The sequence below is a fragment of the Arachis hypogaea genome, chromosome 9 (assembly GCF_003086295.3).
Source record: "Arachis hypogaea cultivar Tifrunner chromosome 9, arahy.Tifrunner.gnm2.J5K5, whole genome shotgun sequence".
In the NCBI taxonomy this organism is placed as follows: Eukaryota; Viridiplantae; Streptophyta; class Magnoliopsida; order Fabales; family Fabaceae; genus Arachis; species Arachis hypogaea.
Window position 1 is genome coordinate 116,281,574 of NC_092044.1, and position 16,217 is coordinate 116,297,790.

Consider the following 16,217-nt stretch of genomic DNA (forward strand, 5'->3'; position numbering starts at 1 on the left):
AATTTTTGATTTATCAGATTTAGAAATATTGTGACAAAAATTTTTTTAATTAATCGAAGTTATTAATATTTAATAAATTTACTTTCTGATTTTAAATAATTATAATAATAACATAAAAGAGGGTAAATTTTCGAAATCGCCAACCATAAACACGCTGATAAAGATATTTTCAATTTTTGTTAACAACAAAAATAATTTTAAAATATTTTAAAACGTGATAAAATACCAAATGCTAAATATATATTTTCTTAAAATGATTTAAAAATTGAATTTTAATATTTTTTTACAAGTATTATTAAAAAATTAAAATATTTTTATCTTTAAAATTTAATAATTTCACGTTAAATAATTTTTTTGATTTATTATTGTTAATAATAAAAAAATAAAAAATTATAGAAATTAAATTTTTATCTATTTTTTATTCTTTTTAAATAATTTTTTAAATATTTTTACAAAAATTTAAATTAAATATATAAATAATTTATTATTTGTAAAAAAATAATATTCTTTTGAATTATATTTATCGTATTATATAATATCTTGAGAATATTTTTGTTAGCATTTATAAAAATTAGAGACTATTTTAATGGTTTTTCGTCATAAATATATCTACCGAATATAATATTTAATTATTTATCCACTTTTTCCTTATCTCTCAATGGTACATCGTTTTTATTGCATAATTTTATAATTGACACGCACCTATATATGCATCTCTATTTTTTAGATCCATTTCATTATTGCTCTTGCTATTATTGATGTTATTATTATTCAAAATAATAGTAATAATATGCAAGGATTTCTTTCCACACTTTGGAGGCTCATACCTTCTGGCATAACTTTCTTTTTTGAAATACATGCACTTAGGCTGGGTGTGATTCAACTATTAATTTTTATTACCAATAATATGATTTTTAGGAATATAGTATATTTCTAACACATATACATGGTTTTTTGGAATATTATGACCAAATTTCACTCTCTTTATGGATTTGAATGTGAGAGTATTTTTCTTACGAAGGTACAAGTCTTCCTGTCATTATCATCAGTTCATTGCAACATCATCATCATCAACCTCTGCTAGGCAGAATTGCGAAACAATATAGTAAGGAATAATTTTTAATTTTTCTACTTATATTAGATTTTTTTCTATATATATATATATATATATATATATATATATATATATATATATATTAGATCTTTTAGCGTTTAAAAATGCAAACTAATTAAGTTAAAAGAATATCTTCAAACGTGTTTATAAAATCACCCATTGAATATACAAATAAATAAACTTTTGATTTACCAAACCCAAATATTATCTTTTACTCTTGAAAAATAGAAAAACCTCTTTAATAAAAATATTACCACCAAACCCATTCTTATATTACTATTGTGTTAAAATTTAAAAATAAAATGTCATAATAATATTTAAATTGAATAAAATTACAAATTATCATGTTTTTTCTCGGAAACTTCAAGGTTAATTATTGTAGATTGGAATATTAAAATCACGACAAAATAAAATAAGAATCAAGCTCCACTAAAATAAGAAAGTTAGTAAACTAAAAAAAAAAAAGTTTAATCACTATTTGTTAAAATAATATAATTTACATATAATAAAAATTACAAGTTCAACGATGATTAATCTCTTATTTCGTTACTTTATAATTCTCTTTATTAAAGAAAAGAAAAATCTTTTTTCATAGGATAAGATTCAAGACACAGCATGAGAAGAAAGATTTTCTTTATGGACATTGGACTTTTTGGATTTTTTTTTTTCTACGGTATTTTTCGGTTAAAGACTAATTCGTCAATTAATTTGGGTTGGTCGAGTGGTCAACTCACTCATCCGCTTAAGCAAGTGTCGGGAGTTCGAACTTAGCCTTGTGCATACAGCAACCCATTGACCAGTGGTAGACCCTTAAATGGAACTCAGATCCGCGACGGACTAGTCCTTAACCTGTTGGGTTGGGGGATACCGTTTGGGTAAACAAATTACCAATGAATTGCTGCATGCACAAGATAGAATTCGAACTTTTGAAACTTGTTTAAGCGGACGAGTGAGTTAACCACTCGATCAAGTGGGTTGAATTTTGTTTTTATTGAGTTGTGCCTATGGATATTATAGAAGTAAAAGGGCCAATTTTTTTTTACAACAAATTACCAATTTCTGTATAGTTGGGTTGTGTCATGAAAACTTGTTTATCGGGCTGCAACTTGCTGCGGTCCAAAAAAACCGTAAAGGATTAATTTTGATTCTAATTATTCTTTTTTAATTATGAAAACCAAATTTTTTAATTTATTTTTAAATAAATATTAAAATCCTATCAATTGTTTATTTTCATAAAAATAATAAAAAATAAAAAATTATAAAATTATCTGAATTTATTATTTTTAATCATCGTTAGTTATTAATATTTAAAATTATAAAATAAAATATATTATTAAATTATTAAATTAAAGAAACTAAATTAAAGGAATGGAATTAATATTTAACTGATCTAAAAATAATAAATTATGATAATCACTTAGTATTTTTAGTAAATTTTTTTTAGTTAGATTATGGGGAGAAAATTTAAATTCAAAACAAATAAGTACTTTCTTTCTTCTCCTTTTATTTATTTATCTTTTTAGTTTTTACCTTAACGTTCTGAGTTCTAAGTTCTAAATTCTAACACGCTAATCCAAAAGCACACTTGATAATTGATACTGTGACAGTATGGAGAAGAAGAAGCAGAACGAGATTTGCAGAATGAAAGCGCCTTCCTCTGTTCATTCTACTCCGCAGGTAGCTTTAACACTTCACAACGTTCTTTCTGTTTTAGGTTTCCTTTCGTTTCAGCTATTCACATTCACCAGCTTATTCGTATGATCATTATTATGGGATTCGCATTATGCGTGGCAATGGCATTAGGTATTTCTAGTTTATGCTGATTGAACTATTTACTAAGATTGAGATATCATTTTCGGATCTTCACATTGAGTTGAGTTATCATTTGTATAAATTTGAATTTGTTCGGGTAATTGAAGTTCAAACCCTTTGTATCATTCATAGGATTTTGAGTAATTCGTTATATTGCTTTGTTTCTATCTAAATTGCATATTCTTAATGAGGACAGTATATATGTAAAAGTGTAAAGAGTTTGTCACATTGATTTACAGTAGCAAAGCCACAACAGTGTGAATCCGTGACAAAACTCAGTGGGAGGAGAAGGTGAAGGTTTAAGGTTAGTATTTCAATATTATTAACTAAGTTTTGGTCATTACTGCATTTGTTCCTGAATAATTGCTCATATCTCTCTGCCATTCAGAAAAGTAATGAGTACTTGCTTGCTCGAGATGCATGCCAAGGTGCAAGTTTCTACATTTGGCCATGCAGTTTCTTGAAGCTGTTCACCAGACAAGGTTCATTTTTTTATAACCCTTGTATATATACTATCTTCCGGTTAGATGTTCATATTGTCTCAAGTTACCATGTTTTTGCATTGTGTCTTCCTGAAACTGAAGTTGCAATTATCATTTCATTGTTTTGTGTCAGTGAAAAATGTTGGTATTGATGTAATATTAAGCACACACTATTGAATAACTTACTTCAAAAATTTCTATTTTACTGATTCAGTTGTTAAAAGCATAATACAATAGACAAGAAAGCTTTCTAAATCTGAATAACAAAACAAGCATCGAAGAGGAATACAAAAGAAATTCCAGCACTAAATTAATAACCATCCATACAAAAGGTTAACAAATAGAATGCAGACTTTCAAAGAAAGGCCTTAGTTCAACTTGAGGGAAGAACCCAAGAAGCTCATAACCAATCTTCTAATTATCCTAGAAGGCTCATCCCCAAGTACCAATAGAAAAACACCAGCTTCAAAGGATCATTGCCATTCACCACCATCTTACTTTTGGTTCTAAGAGAAGCATCAGACAAAAGTAGAGAGAAAGAAAGTGTGAGTTAACACACAAGTGATTAAATAATGGAATGAGTGAATATTTTTCATTTTATACTTCTGTGATCTATCTATCCATCAAAAAAGTTAAAGTTAGAAGTTAAGAATTTATATTATAATGCATTTCTGTACAAAACATTGAAATAACAATAGTTTAAGTATACAAATTATTTTTGGGGTAATATTTAGGTTAAATATATATAATTCTATAGGGTCTATAGATCATTTTGTTTTAGAAATAACAAATAAGTATTCATAAAGTTCTATACAAAACAAAAGGACTCCAAGTGTTAATGATGACCAATTAACTAAACCTCTTTACAATCATCACCTGATGCAGCATGGCTGTTCTCTCTATTTTTTCACTCTAAGAAATATAGACTATTGAGAATAGAGCAGCTTCTAGTCATTGAAATGCCTAATTTTCTTATAGATAGCAAATCAGATTTCAAACCTTTTCTATCCATGCCCCTCCTCTTTTATAATGAAGTTGTCACTTTTAATTTCTACTAGTTGATTGGTTGCTGGAACACCTTTTGTTGCAAGATACACAAAGTAATGATTATTAAGTATTTGTATTGATTAGCTGGCTCCAACCATACTTCCAAACTAGAAAATTAAAGGCAATAAATAAAAAATAAAAAAGAAGAAACTGCAAGAAGGCAACCGAGGGTCAATGAGTAATTCTGCCAATGATCCAACTTCAAAGTTGTCGTCCTGTGCTATTTTAGGAGGAGAAAACAGAACAACTGATAATTAAGCTGATTGTTGTTTGTGAGGAATGTGAGCCATGCATCTTCTGTCTTTTTTCTTTTGGACTTCTTTTATGTTTTACTTGTGTTATTTGAACTCCTTTTATATATAATATATGCTGCTTGTTGTGCTAACATGAAATAATATGGACATAAATTGAATGTGCTTCTTTATTGCTAGTACTCTTATTGCAAACACAGCAACGAACATGGTAGAATACAAAAATGCCACAATTAATATAAAGGCAATCAAACATGGCCATAATAGACTATGCACAAATAAATTAAAGATATTACTAAAAGCAGACTGTACTCCTCAATTTCACTTGGCATTTACATTTAAAATCATGCTTCCTCATTTTGATTTCTCTCTCACTGGAACACAATAAGACCAGGACGTGCAAGATGGCCACCAAAGAAACAGAAGCAATCTCGTTTGAGTCATAAAGGTTGTTGCTTAGAGATGATTTTTCCAGACTTTTATTTAAAGAAATTGAACAGGAAGCTAGATGTTTCACTTTGCTCCAAATGGAGCTTGCCTTTATTTCTTGATGAAAACTAGAACCTGGAAAGAAAAAAAGAGTTTTGGGTTACTAACACATTTATGCTTTTGAGATATACATAAAAGAACTAAGATAAGATTATTAACTTACGTGATTTATTACAATTGTTGCATCTACATTCTGAGCTTACTTGTATATAGGTGGTGGTGGGGAAGCGTAGATGTAAACTGGTGGTGGGGGAGGTGATTTGTAGATGTATTTGGGAGCAGGTGCTGGCGAGGGAGGAGGTGGTGATGTATAGTGGTATGGTGGTGGAGGAGACGGTGAAGGTGGAGGTGGGCTCACGTAGTGGTAAGGTGGTGGTGGAGATGGTGAAGGTGGAGGGGGGCTCACGTAGTGATATGAAGGTGGTGGAGACGACGTTGGGGGTGGAGGGGATTTGTAGACATATGTGGGAGCAGGAGCTGGTGATGGAGGAGGTGGTGATGTGTAGTGGTATGGTGGGGGAGGAGATGGTGAAGGTGGAGGAGGGCTCACGTAGTGGTAAGGTGGTGGTGGAGATGACGTTGGGGGTGGAGGGGATTGGTAGTAATAGGGAGGATGAGGAGTGGGAGATGGTGGAGGAGGACTTTGATAGTGATAAGGAGGTGGGGGAGATTGGTAATAGTAAGTGGGTGGAGGGGATGGGGATGGTGGTGGAGGTGACTTGTAATAGTAGGGAGGTGGTGGAGATGGTGATGGTGGTGGTGGAGATTGGTAGTAGTAAGGAGGGTGTGGATGTGGTAGCTTTTTAGGTGGAGGCGGCGATTGATAATAGTAGGGAGGAGGTGGTGATGGTGATGGTGGTGGTGGAGATTTATAGTAGTAGGGAGGGGGAGGGGATGGCGATGGTGGAGGTGGTGACTTATAGTAGTATGGAGGGTGTGGTAATTCTTTAGGTGGAGGAGGAGATTTGTAATAATAAGGTGGGGGAGGAGATGGTGATGGTGGGGGTGGTGACTTATAATAGTAAGGAGGGTATGGCAATTCTTTAGGTGGTGGTGGAGATTTATAATAGTATGGAGGAGGAGGTGATGGAGATGGTGGGGGAGGACTCTTATAGTAGTAAGGAGGAGGGGGAGATGGTGATGGTGGAGGAGGAGAATGGTAATAATAAGGTGGTGGGGGTGATGGTGATGGTGGAGGTGGAGATTGGTAATAGTATGGAGGTTTAAGCACCGGTGACGGAGGAGGTGGGGATTGGTAGTAGTAAGGAGGCTTGGGTTTAGGTGAAGGTGGAGGTGGGGATTGGTAATAGTACGGAGGCTTGGGTTTTGGTGAAGGTGGAGGTGGAGATTGATAGTAGTATGGAGGTTTAGGTACCGGTGATGGTGGAGGCGGAGATTGGTAATAGTACGGAGGCTTTGTTACTGGTGATGGTGGAGGTGGAGATTGGTAGTAGTATGGAGGTTTAGGTACCGGTGATGGTGGAGGCGGAGATTGGTAGTAGTACGGAGGCTTGGGTACTGGCGATGGTGGAGGTGGGGATTGGTAATAGTACGGAGGCTTTGGTTTTGGTGAAGGTGGTGGTGGGGATTGGTAATAGTACGGAGGCTTGGGTACTGGTGATGGGGGTGGTGGAGATTGATAGTAGTATGGAGGCTTAGGTACTGGCGATGGAGGAGGTGGGGATTGGTAGTAGTATGGAGGCTTGGGTTTTGGTGATGGTGGAGGTGGTGATTGGTAGTAGTATGGAGGTTTGGGTACCGGTGATGGTGGAGGTGGAGATTGGTAGTAGTAAGGTGGCTTTACTACTGGTGTTGGTGGAGGTGGAGATTGGTAGTAGTATGGAGGCTTGGGTTTAGGTGAAGGTGGAGGTGGGGATTGGTAGTAGTATGGAGGCTTGGGTTTTGGTGATGGTGGAGGTGGTGATTGGTAGTAGTATGGAGGTTTGGGTACCGGTGATGGTGGAGGTGGAGATTGGTAGTAGTAAGGTGGCTTTACTACTGGTGTTGGTGGAGGTGGAGATTGGTAGTAGTACGGAGGCTTGGGTTTTGGTGAAGGTGGAGGTGGGGATTGGTAGTAGTACGGAGGATTGGGTTTTGGTGAAGGTGGTGGTGGGGATTGGTAATAGTACGGAGGAGAATAGTGGTGAACTGGTGGAGGTGGTGACTTGTATACATATGTAGGTGATGGTGGAGGTGGAGACTTGTATATGTAAACCGGTGATGGAGGTGGTGGTGATTTATAGTAGTAGGGAGTTGGTGAAGGCTTGGATTTTTCACATTCTTCAAAATGTTTCTTTGAAGCATAGGCAAATGGCTTAGCTTCAAGCACAACTTCATATTTGTCCTTTGATTTCACCTTCAAGTCGGTTCCTTCGTTTAGCTTAGTGGGTATGTTGAAGGGTGAGTTCTTAGGTGGAGCATGTAACCTAGCCTTGCACACAGTGGAGCCATATTTAGCATAATCAAAGTCCTTAACTGTAATGCTATACTTTCCGTTGCTCTTAGTTTCCCCGTAAGCCTTGATGATGTGTCTGCCTGCTTTGCATTTGACCTCCACAACAGCACCTGATCCATAATTGAAATATTACAATGAGCAAACAATAATACGACAAGATATCATAAATCCACCAAAGATATTATATTGGAGCAAATTATAAAAAGAATCTCGAGTTAAAATATCCTTTTCATGTTTATTTATGAAGAAAAAGAAAACTATCATTTTCATGTTGAGTGTTGGTATTAATTACATGCTACAACCAGTTTTGAACAAGAAAAGGTTATTTTTTAGTAATGTGACGGTGAATGTACATTGAGACATTGATTGTATCTTACCTATCAACTGTAACAAAAAGTTCTCCAATTCTATACATTATTAAAAAGTCTAATTGACACTTTACTAATTTAAGCATCAAATATTAATGCATTCATTTTGGTTTTCTTATTAGGTGGTTGGTTGAAGATAAATTACGTTAATGCATTCCAACATTTAATTTCTACATGCTCTAGAGTTATCTAATATGATTGGAACTGCAAGCATCACGAAAAGTTTAGCGACAAAATACTGTGAGTACTAATAGCAAATGCTTGTGTAAAATGCAGCACAAGTTCTACTAGACAAAGACATGCATTCTCTAACGAAAAAAAGTGAATGCCAAAGAAGATAATAACGAGCAATGCTCAAAAGCATAAGAATTGATGATTCAATTGTAACAATAATAAGACTTTTGAACTAAAAAATGACGTAGAGAATGTCGTGTACCTTTGAGATGTTTCTTGTTGTGTGACTTTTCAGGATACTCCCAGTCATAGCACTTGTAGCTGTAGACTTTACCCACAACCTTCACAATCAATGGGTGATGGTGGGGATGTGGAGGATACACGACAGGTGGAGGAGGAGAATTATAATAGTATGGAGTGGGTGGTGGTGGAGATTTGTAGTAGTAAGGTGTTGGATGAGGTGGAGATTTTACTGGAGGTGGTGGAGAGTTATAGTAGTAAGGGGGGTGAGGTTTAGGAGATGGAGGAGGAGGAGATTTATAGTAGTAAGGTGGTGGAGGAGACGGTGAAGGAGGTGGTGGAGAATTATAATAGTAAGGTGGAGGAGGTGAAGGAGATGGGGGAGGAGGAGAGTTGTAGTAGTAAGGTGGATGGGGTACAGGAGATGGTGGTGGAGGAGATTTATAATAGTAAGGCTTTGGAGATGGAGACTTTACTGGTGGTGGTGGAGACTCGTAATAATAAGGTGGTGGAGGAGATGGTGAAGGTGGTGGGGGAGATTTATAGTAGTAAGGAGGTGGAGGAGGAGAGCTGTAATAGTAGGGTGGAGATTTGTGTTCATATGGTGGTGGAGGAGGAGGTGACTTGTACACATAAGGAGGAGACTTATGCTCGTATGGTGGTGGAGGTGGTGGTGATTTATATACATATGGGGGTGGTGGTGATGGTGAAGGAGGAGGGGGTGACTTATATACGTAAGGTGGAGACTTGTGCTCATATGGTGGTGGGGGAGGTGACTTGTACACATAAGGAGGAGACTTATGCTCATATGGTGGTGGTGGAGGTGGTGATTTGTATATGTAAGGAGGTGGTGGTGATGGTGATGGTGGAGGTGGTGACTTGTACTCGTAGGGAGGAGCCTTGTGTTCATATGGTGGTGGAGGTGGTGACTTGTATACGTATGGAGGTGGTGGTGACTTGTACTCATAAGGAGGAGCCTTGTGCTCATGCGGTGGTGGAGGTGGTGATTTATACTCATAAGGAGGTGGTGGTGATGGTGATGGTGGGGGTGGTGAATTATACTCGTACGGAGGAGCCTTGTGCTCATGTGGTGGGGGAGGTGGTGATTTATACTCATAAGGAGGTGGTGGTGATGGTGATGGTGGGGGTGGTGACTTATACTCGTACGGAGGAGCCTTGTGCTCATGTGGTGGGGGAGGTGGTGATTTATACTCATAAGGTGGTGGAGGTGATGGTGATGGCGGAGGGGGTGACTTGTACTCGTATGGAGGAGCCTTGTGCTCATGTGGTGGGGGAGGTGGTGATTTATACTCATAAGGAGGTGGTGGTGACGGTGATGGTGGGGGTGGTGACTTATACTCGTACGGAGGAGCCTTGTGCTCATGTGGTGGGGGAGGTGGTGATTTATACTCATAAGGTGGTGGAGGTGATGGTGATGGCGGAGGGGGTGACTTATACTCGTACGGAGGAGCCTTGTGCTCATGTGGTGGTGGAGGTGGTGATTTATACTCATAAGGAGGTGGCTTGTGCTCAATTGGTGGAGGAGGTGGTGACTTGTATTCATAAGGAGGTGGCGGTGAAGCAGTTGGTGGAGGAGGTGAAATGTACTCATAAGGTGGTGGTGGAGAGTAGTAAGGGTAACCGTCAGCAGTAACGGAAACCACAGTAGTAGAAATGAAGAGAGTGGCTAATGCCATGGCCAATTGTGGCCAAAGCTGACCCCTTGCGGGGTCTCTGCCCCTAGCAGTCATGGGTGGAAAGGAAAGAGCTGGCCTCCTCCGGCCAATGCTTCTGATCAGAACCTTACCACTAGTGTTTTCTTTCTCCTATTGGGAGAAGTGGGGGGTGGGTGGGAGAATAGTTGTATTGTTGTGTAGTGTTAGTGGTGACTGAGAAAAGCTGCATGAAATACTTGGTTACTTATAATGGGAGTGAGTCGTTAGAAGGGAGCTGTCATAGAGAGGGACGAATTCAAATCAATCTAATTTGATTTTATTTTCTTAAATTAAGTTCCCCCCAGCTGGCCTTGTGACCTTTTTTTCAATTGCAAAAACTCTGTCCTATTTGTTCATTATAATATAAATGAGCATCTTCTGGTGTAGTATGGTGTTAAGTATTAACACCAATTTACACAACCATACCATTCTTTTTTGTTTTTCTTTTAATCATTATTCCACCCTTGCCTGAACTGTTGAGTAGTAGTTGCCTATCTTGACGAAAAAGAAACTCTAAAATGCTTTTTACATCTTTCTCTTTCTCTATTTCTTTTCTGTTATTTTCTCTCAGGGAAAGTAAAGTAATCACTATGCATTTTGCATCATGCACCTTGGATCCTTTGAGTGAGTCACTATTATTTTTTTTTCATTTCATCACATCCCTTGGATCAAGGGTGATTGGTGAAGATATAGATATTTGACTATTTTGTTATTTCTTTATGCACGTTTTGAACAGAAGCCATTGGCATGGTATGATATAAGGAATAATCCAAACCAAATATATATATAATTCCCTATTTTTGCCACAGCATAGTTGCCACGTGTTTGTGGGGACAATGAAACAAATGAAGTTACTGAAATCAAGATTGTAAAATTATATATATATATATATATATATATATATAACAGTACTTCTTTCATTGTATTTTCTATCATGTACATGTAGAAAAATATCAAATAGTATAATATGCATCATTATACACTTTTTTTATTTATATTTTATGAATTCAATTTTGGATTTATTCACCTAATACGTTTACTTAAAATAGGGATAGAGAAGGAGACACAATGAGAAGTTGCCATGAGGGGAGTGCAAGATTATTTTTGTTTGCACTTTTCTTTTTCTTTTTTCTTTTTCTATTTTTGTGATTCTCTTTATCAAATTTTATATTCCCACCCATGTGATTTCGAAATAATGTGATTGACAAGTGTTTTTCATTTTTCAACCCCCACTAAGGTACACATTGCAGCTTTTGCTACCCAAATTCATATGAAAGAAATTAAGCAAAAGCTTGAAATTATAATCAGGCAAAATAATTATCTGGTCTATAATTTTCATTTTTGTGAAATGAGAAGTGATCATTGCAGTTCTCTTCGACCCTGCACTTTATTTTTATGTCGTAAACCTCGGGAAAGCGACATTTTTGAAGCAATGTCTCTGGACCCATTTGTGATCATAAGTATTAACCTATGCTCTGTTTTTTCTTAATTATTATTATTACCACAAAAAGGAATATACTAGTATAATAATTATTAAAGTTTTCTTAATGCTTCTCTGTTTGGTTGCATGTAAAATTTCTGAACACTTTCAGACTTAGTAGAAATAGGAAGTCTGAGTTCTTAAAAATCTAGTGTTGGGTTTGTATCATGGTAAATTCTATGGTGCTTATCAATTGTTGTCTAATTTTTGCCTAACTTACTTTTTGTGGTAAGTTTTGAATTTTTAAAAATAATTTATTTTTATATTTTTAAAATTAAATATTAATTTTTAACCATTTTTAATAAATAGTCACCACTTTTTAAGCACTGTAGCATTCACTCACTTTGTATCATATCAGGATCAGAATGCAATCATTTCAGTAACCACAGAAAGAATCAAACTATCACAAAATATAAAAACGTGCACTTACTTGAACTATTCCAATGCTGAATAATTGAACTGGTTTAGGCATGACAAAAATACACATTAAGTTGTTGTTAAATTCTCATAATTACGTGTAATTGAGTAAATTATACTGTATTATGTTTTGTTGTGTTATGTTTTAAGTATTTAATTTGTCCCTTGATATGTTCCTAACTAATCTAATGAAATCACTATTACACTTGGGTTTCTTTGCCGAATAATGCACCGTTTCTAGTGATTGATCAATGTCTGCTGGTAACAAAATAAAAAATAAAAAATTATGAGATCAATAAATGAATGAAACGTGCAAACTTTGTGTTTGGTTCTGTTGTTGGATAATATTATAATATAACTGGACAACTAAGCATTTTTTCAATATTATAATATGCTACACTACAACCCCATGAGGAAGAAATCAAGAAATCACTCAAATCAGGTACATTTCTCTTCTCTATTATATCCTGAACATGTCTAAATTTTATTTGTTGAAGAGTCAAGATTCCTCTACAATCTCCTTCATTTTTTTTTCTTTTGAAAATAGGAACATGGGACCATTGATGATTTGAGCTGGTACATTTTAAAGGGAAACACGGTAATTAACTAACTATTACTTCTTTTTAGTTTTGGTATACCATAAGTTCTATTTAATTACTACTTTTTTCACAATAGCAGTGAAAAATGTAAAATTCAAGCTAATGATTTTGCCTCCTTGGTCAAAAGATTACTAGCAAACCTAGTGTGCATGAACTGTGTCCCATGTGAACCTACTACTATTAATAATTCAAAATTTCTAACATATAGCCACCGTGTGCACCTATCTATACACATACATGATACATCTCATCATAATAATGTTTATTACGTTTTATAATAGTCAATGGCGTGTAGTAGAACGTCTCTGAATTGAGGTGTAAATAGAACATAAAATTCGTCACGGTAGTTGAGATTAATAGAAATTAAAATGGGTCCATCTTCTTTATCTAATTAGAGTACTACTTTAATATAGGTTTAGTTAGCATTATTGGATAATTCGGTTCTGGAATGGAATGTGGTAGCCATAGCATATAGTGGGAGACAGTGAGTTGTTAAGGGAAGAATGATATTATTATAAGATGGAGCAAACGTGAGTTCCTTTTTGATGCTTATAATGTTGGAATGATGGAGTAAAGCAAATGTTTCAGGAACCACTATAATTTATGGTGGATTCACTCAATTCACATTTTCATTATTATTGGATGAGGTAAAAGGATTGGAATTGAGTTGAGTCTGGTTAAACTTAAATTCGACTATAAAAATTGAACTTAGTTTATGGCTTGATGTATTAACAATTTAGTTTATTTGTATGGATTAATATAATTTATAATTCTATATAAATAAATTATAAAACTCCGCCTATGGTACACTTGCGGTACATAGCCGGTCCCAAGCCCGGATAAAGGAGGAGGGTTGTGTTAGGTCTTCGGCAACCAACGTAAAAATATAGCCGAACCCCCCATGACATGAATCAAAGACATTATTGCGCTAAAGCTAGGTCGTTACCCGGAAGTAACGCGCCGTATGGCTCGAGTACGGTGTCAAAGCAAGAGCCGCTGCATCGGTGCCCGGATGTAGTGTTAAATGAGCAAGGGTTCTCGCGTTTTCGTGAACGGACGAGGGTAAATAAGCTAGTTCACAAAGGAAAAGGTAAAGGTCGAAGCGACAAAAGGTTGAGATTTGGGACATGGAACATAGGCACTCTAACAGGAAAGTCCATGGAGGTGGTGGATACCATGACAAGGAGGAAGATTAACATTATGTGCCTACAAGAAACGAAATGGGTTGGTGCAAAGGCTAGGGAGTTGGATTCTTCTGGTTTCAAACTTTGGTATACAGGAAGGGTGAAGAATAGGAATGGAGTTGGAATAATTGTGGATAAGCAGTGGAAGAAGGACGTGGTTGATGTCAAGAGGGTGGGAGATCGGATCATCTCTATCAAACTTGTGGTGGAGGGAGGTGCTTTTCATGTGATTAGCGCCTATGCACCGCAAGTGGGTTCGGACGAACAACACAAGATAAGGTTTTGGGAGGATCTAGAGAGTTTAGTTCAAGGCATATCTTTGGGAGATAAGATTTTCTTAGGAGGAGATTTAAATGGCCATGTTGGGAGAGAAGTGACTGGATATGGGAGTATTCACGGAGGCCATGGTTTCGGGGTGATCAATGCCGATGGTAAAACTATTTTTGACTTTTCCTCAACTTTTGATCTTCTCATCGCAAATACATGTTTTAAAAAGAGAGACGAACATCTTATAACCTATAAGAGTGGCATGACAAGCTCTCAAATCGACTTCTTCTTGTTGAGGAGAGTCGACCGGAAATTTTGCATTAACTGTAAAATTATCCCGGGAGAGAGTTTGACAACACAACATAGGGTGCTCGTCATGGATTTTCGCGTTGAGCAAAAGTTGAAGAAAAGACATCATACGAAGAACCCAAGGACGAGGTGGTGGCGGATGAAAGGTGAGGAACAAAGAAGCTTCCTAAGACGGGTAGGAGAAGAGGCAAGGTGGGATGGGAATGGAAGCGCGGAAGAGATGTGGAGGGAGATGGCAGAAGTTATTAGAAGAACAGCAAAAGAAAGTTTTGGTGAATCTAAAGGAATAGGACCAAGAGACAAGGAGTCCTGGTGGTGGAATGCGAGTATACAAGAAAAGATAAAGATAAAAAGAGAATGCTTTAAAGAGTGGTCTTTATGCCGCAATGCAGATAACTGGGAAAAATATAAGGCGGCTAAGAAAGAGACAAAAGTGGCTGTAAGTGAAGCAAGAACAAGAGCATATGAGGGTCTCTACCAGTCTTTGGACACGAAAGAAGGAGAAAAAGGTATATATAGAATTGCAAAGAGCCGGGAAAGAAGAACGAGAGATTTGGATCAGGTTAAGTGCATAAAGGATAAGGATGGAGAGGTGTTGGCTCAAGAGGAGAAGATTAATGAAAGGTGGAAGAGCTACTTCTACGAGTTATTTAATGAGGGACAGAAGACTCTTCCGAGCCTTGGTCGATTATGCACAAGGGAAGAAGATCAAAACTTGGACTACTATCGAAGGATTCGAGACTTCGAGGTAAAAGAGGCTCTAAAGCAGATGAAAAATGGCAGGGCAGTAGGACCTGATAATATCCCGATTGAGGTTTGGAAGGGTCTTGGAGGAAAAGGCATCAACTGGTTAACCAAGCTTTCTAATGAGATTTTAAGGTCAAAGAAGATGCCTGATGAGTGGAGAAAGAGCACCTTAGTACCTATCTACAAGAATAAGGGGGATATACAAAGTTGCGGAAATTATAGAGGGATTAAGCTTATGAGTCATACTATGAAGTTATGGGAAAGGGTGATAGAACGGAGGTTGAGAAAAGAGACACAAGTAACAGAGAACCAATTTGGATTTATGCCAGGCAGATCTACCACTGAAGCGATATACCTATTAAGAAGGATGATGGAGAGGTATCGTAGTAATAAAAGGGATCTACACATGGTGTTTATTGATTTGGAAAAAGCGTATGATAGGGTACCAAGAGAGGTCTTATGGAAGGTTTTAGAAAAGAGGAGAGTAAGGATCGCATATATTCGGGCAATTAAAGACATGTATGATGGGGCCACAACTAGTGTGAAGACTCAAGGTGGTGTGACAGAGGAATTCCCTATTGGTATAGGATTACACCAGGGATCATCCTTAAGTCCATACCTTTTCACATTAGTCTTGGAAGTACTCACAGAGCACATCCAAGAGCCTGTGCCATGGTGCATGCTTTTTGCCGATGATATCGTCCTTATGGGAGAGTCAAGGGAAGACCTAAATAAGAAGTTGGAGTTATGGAGAGAAGCTCTAGAAGTGTATGGTCTGTGCATAAGCCGTAGCAAAACGGAATATATGGAATGTAAGTTCAGTCTGAGAAGGGAAAACTCCAATATAGAGGTGAAAATTGGAGAGAATACCTTACGAAAAGTTAAAAGTTTTAAGTATCTTGGGTGCATCATACAGGATAATGGAGAGATTGAACATGATGTAAATCATAGGATCCAAGCAGGTTGGTCAAAATGGCGGAGTGCATCTGGTTTTATATGCGACAAAAAAGTGCCTTTAAAACTTAAAGGTAAATTCTATCGCACCGCTATAAGACCGGCTATGCTGT

At 36.6% G+C, this 16,217-nt stretch overlaps 1 protein-coding gene and 1 long non-coding RNA gene across 3 annotated transcripts; one reads left to right on the forward strand and one right to left on the reverse strand.

Moving 5' to 3' along the window:
* The first annotated feature begins 2,643 nt into the window (after positions 1 to 2,643).
* On the forward strand, positions 2,644 to 8,277 carry LOC112712393 (uncharacterized). 2 transcript variants are annotated; one of them, XR_003157777.2, is made up of 4 exons: positions 2,644 to 2,791; positions 3,166 to 3,230; positions 3,315 to 3,408; positions 8,141 to 8,277. It is a non-coding gene; the product is annotated as an uncharacterized lncRNA (long non-coding RNA). The 2 variants fall into 2 exon arrangements; XR_003811835.2 differs by lacking the exon at positions 8,141 to 8,277 and having other exon boundaries at positions 3,315 to 4,994.
* On the reverse strand, positions 4,859 to 10,446 carry LOC112712392 (uncharacterized). Its single transcript, XM_025765273.3, has 3 exons — positions 8,455 to 10,446; positions 5,359 to 7,760; positions 4,859 to 5,270 (listed from the first exon to the last, which is right to left on the reverse strand). The coding sequence occupies exons 1-2, from the start codon at positions 10,181 to 10,183 to the stop codon at positions 5,395 to 5,397; spliced, it is 4,095 nt and encodes a 1,364-aa protein (XP_025621058.1). The 5' UTR covers positions 10,184 to 10,446; the 3' UTR covers positions 4,859 to 5,270; positions 5,359 to 5,394.
* Positions 10,447 to 16,217: the final 5,771 nt, after the last annotated feature.

Excerpts from the sequence above, each read along its gene's own strand:
- LOC112712392 (XM_025765273.3), bottom strand. The coding sequence starts at position 10,183 with ATGACTGCTAGGGGCAGAGACCCCGCAAGGGGTCAGCTTTGGCCACAA. Across the intron at positions 7,761-8,454 it reads CAACAAGAAACATCTCAAAG|GTGCTGTTGTGGAGGTCAAA; the intron begins GTACACGACATT and ends ATTATGGATCAG.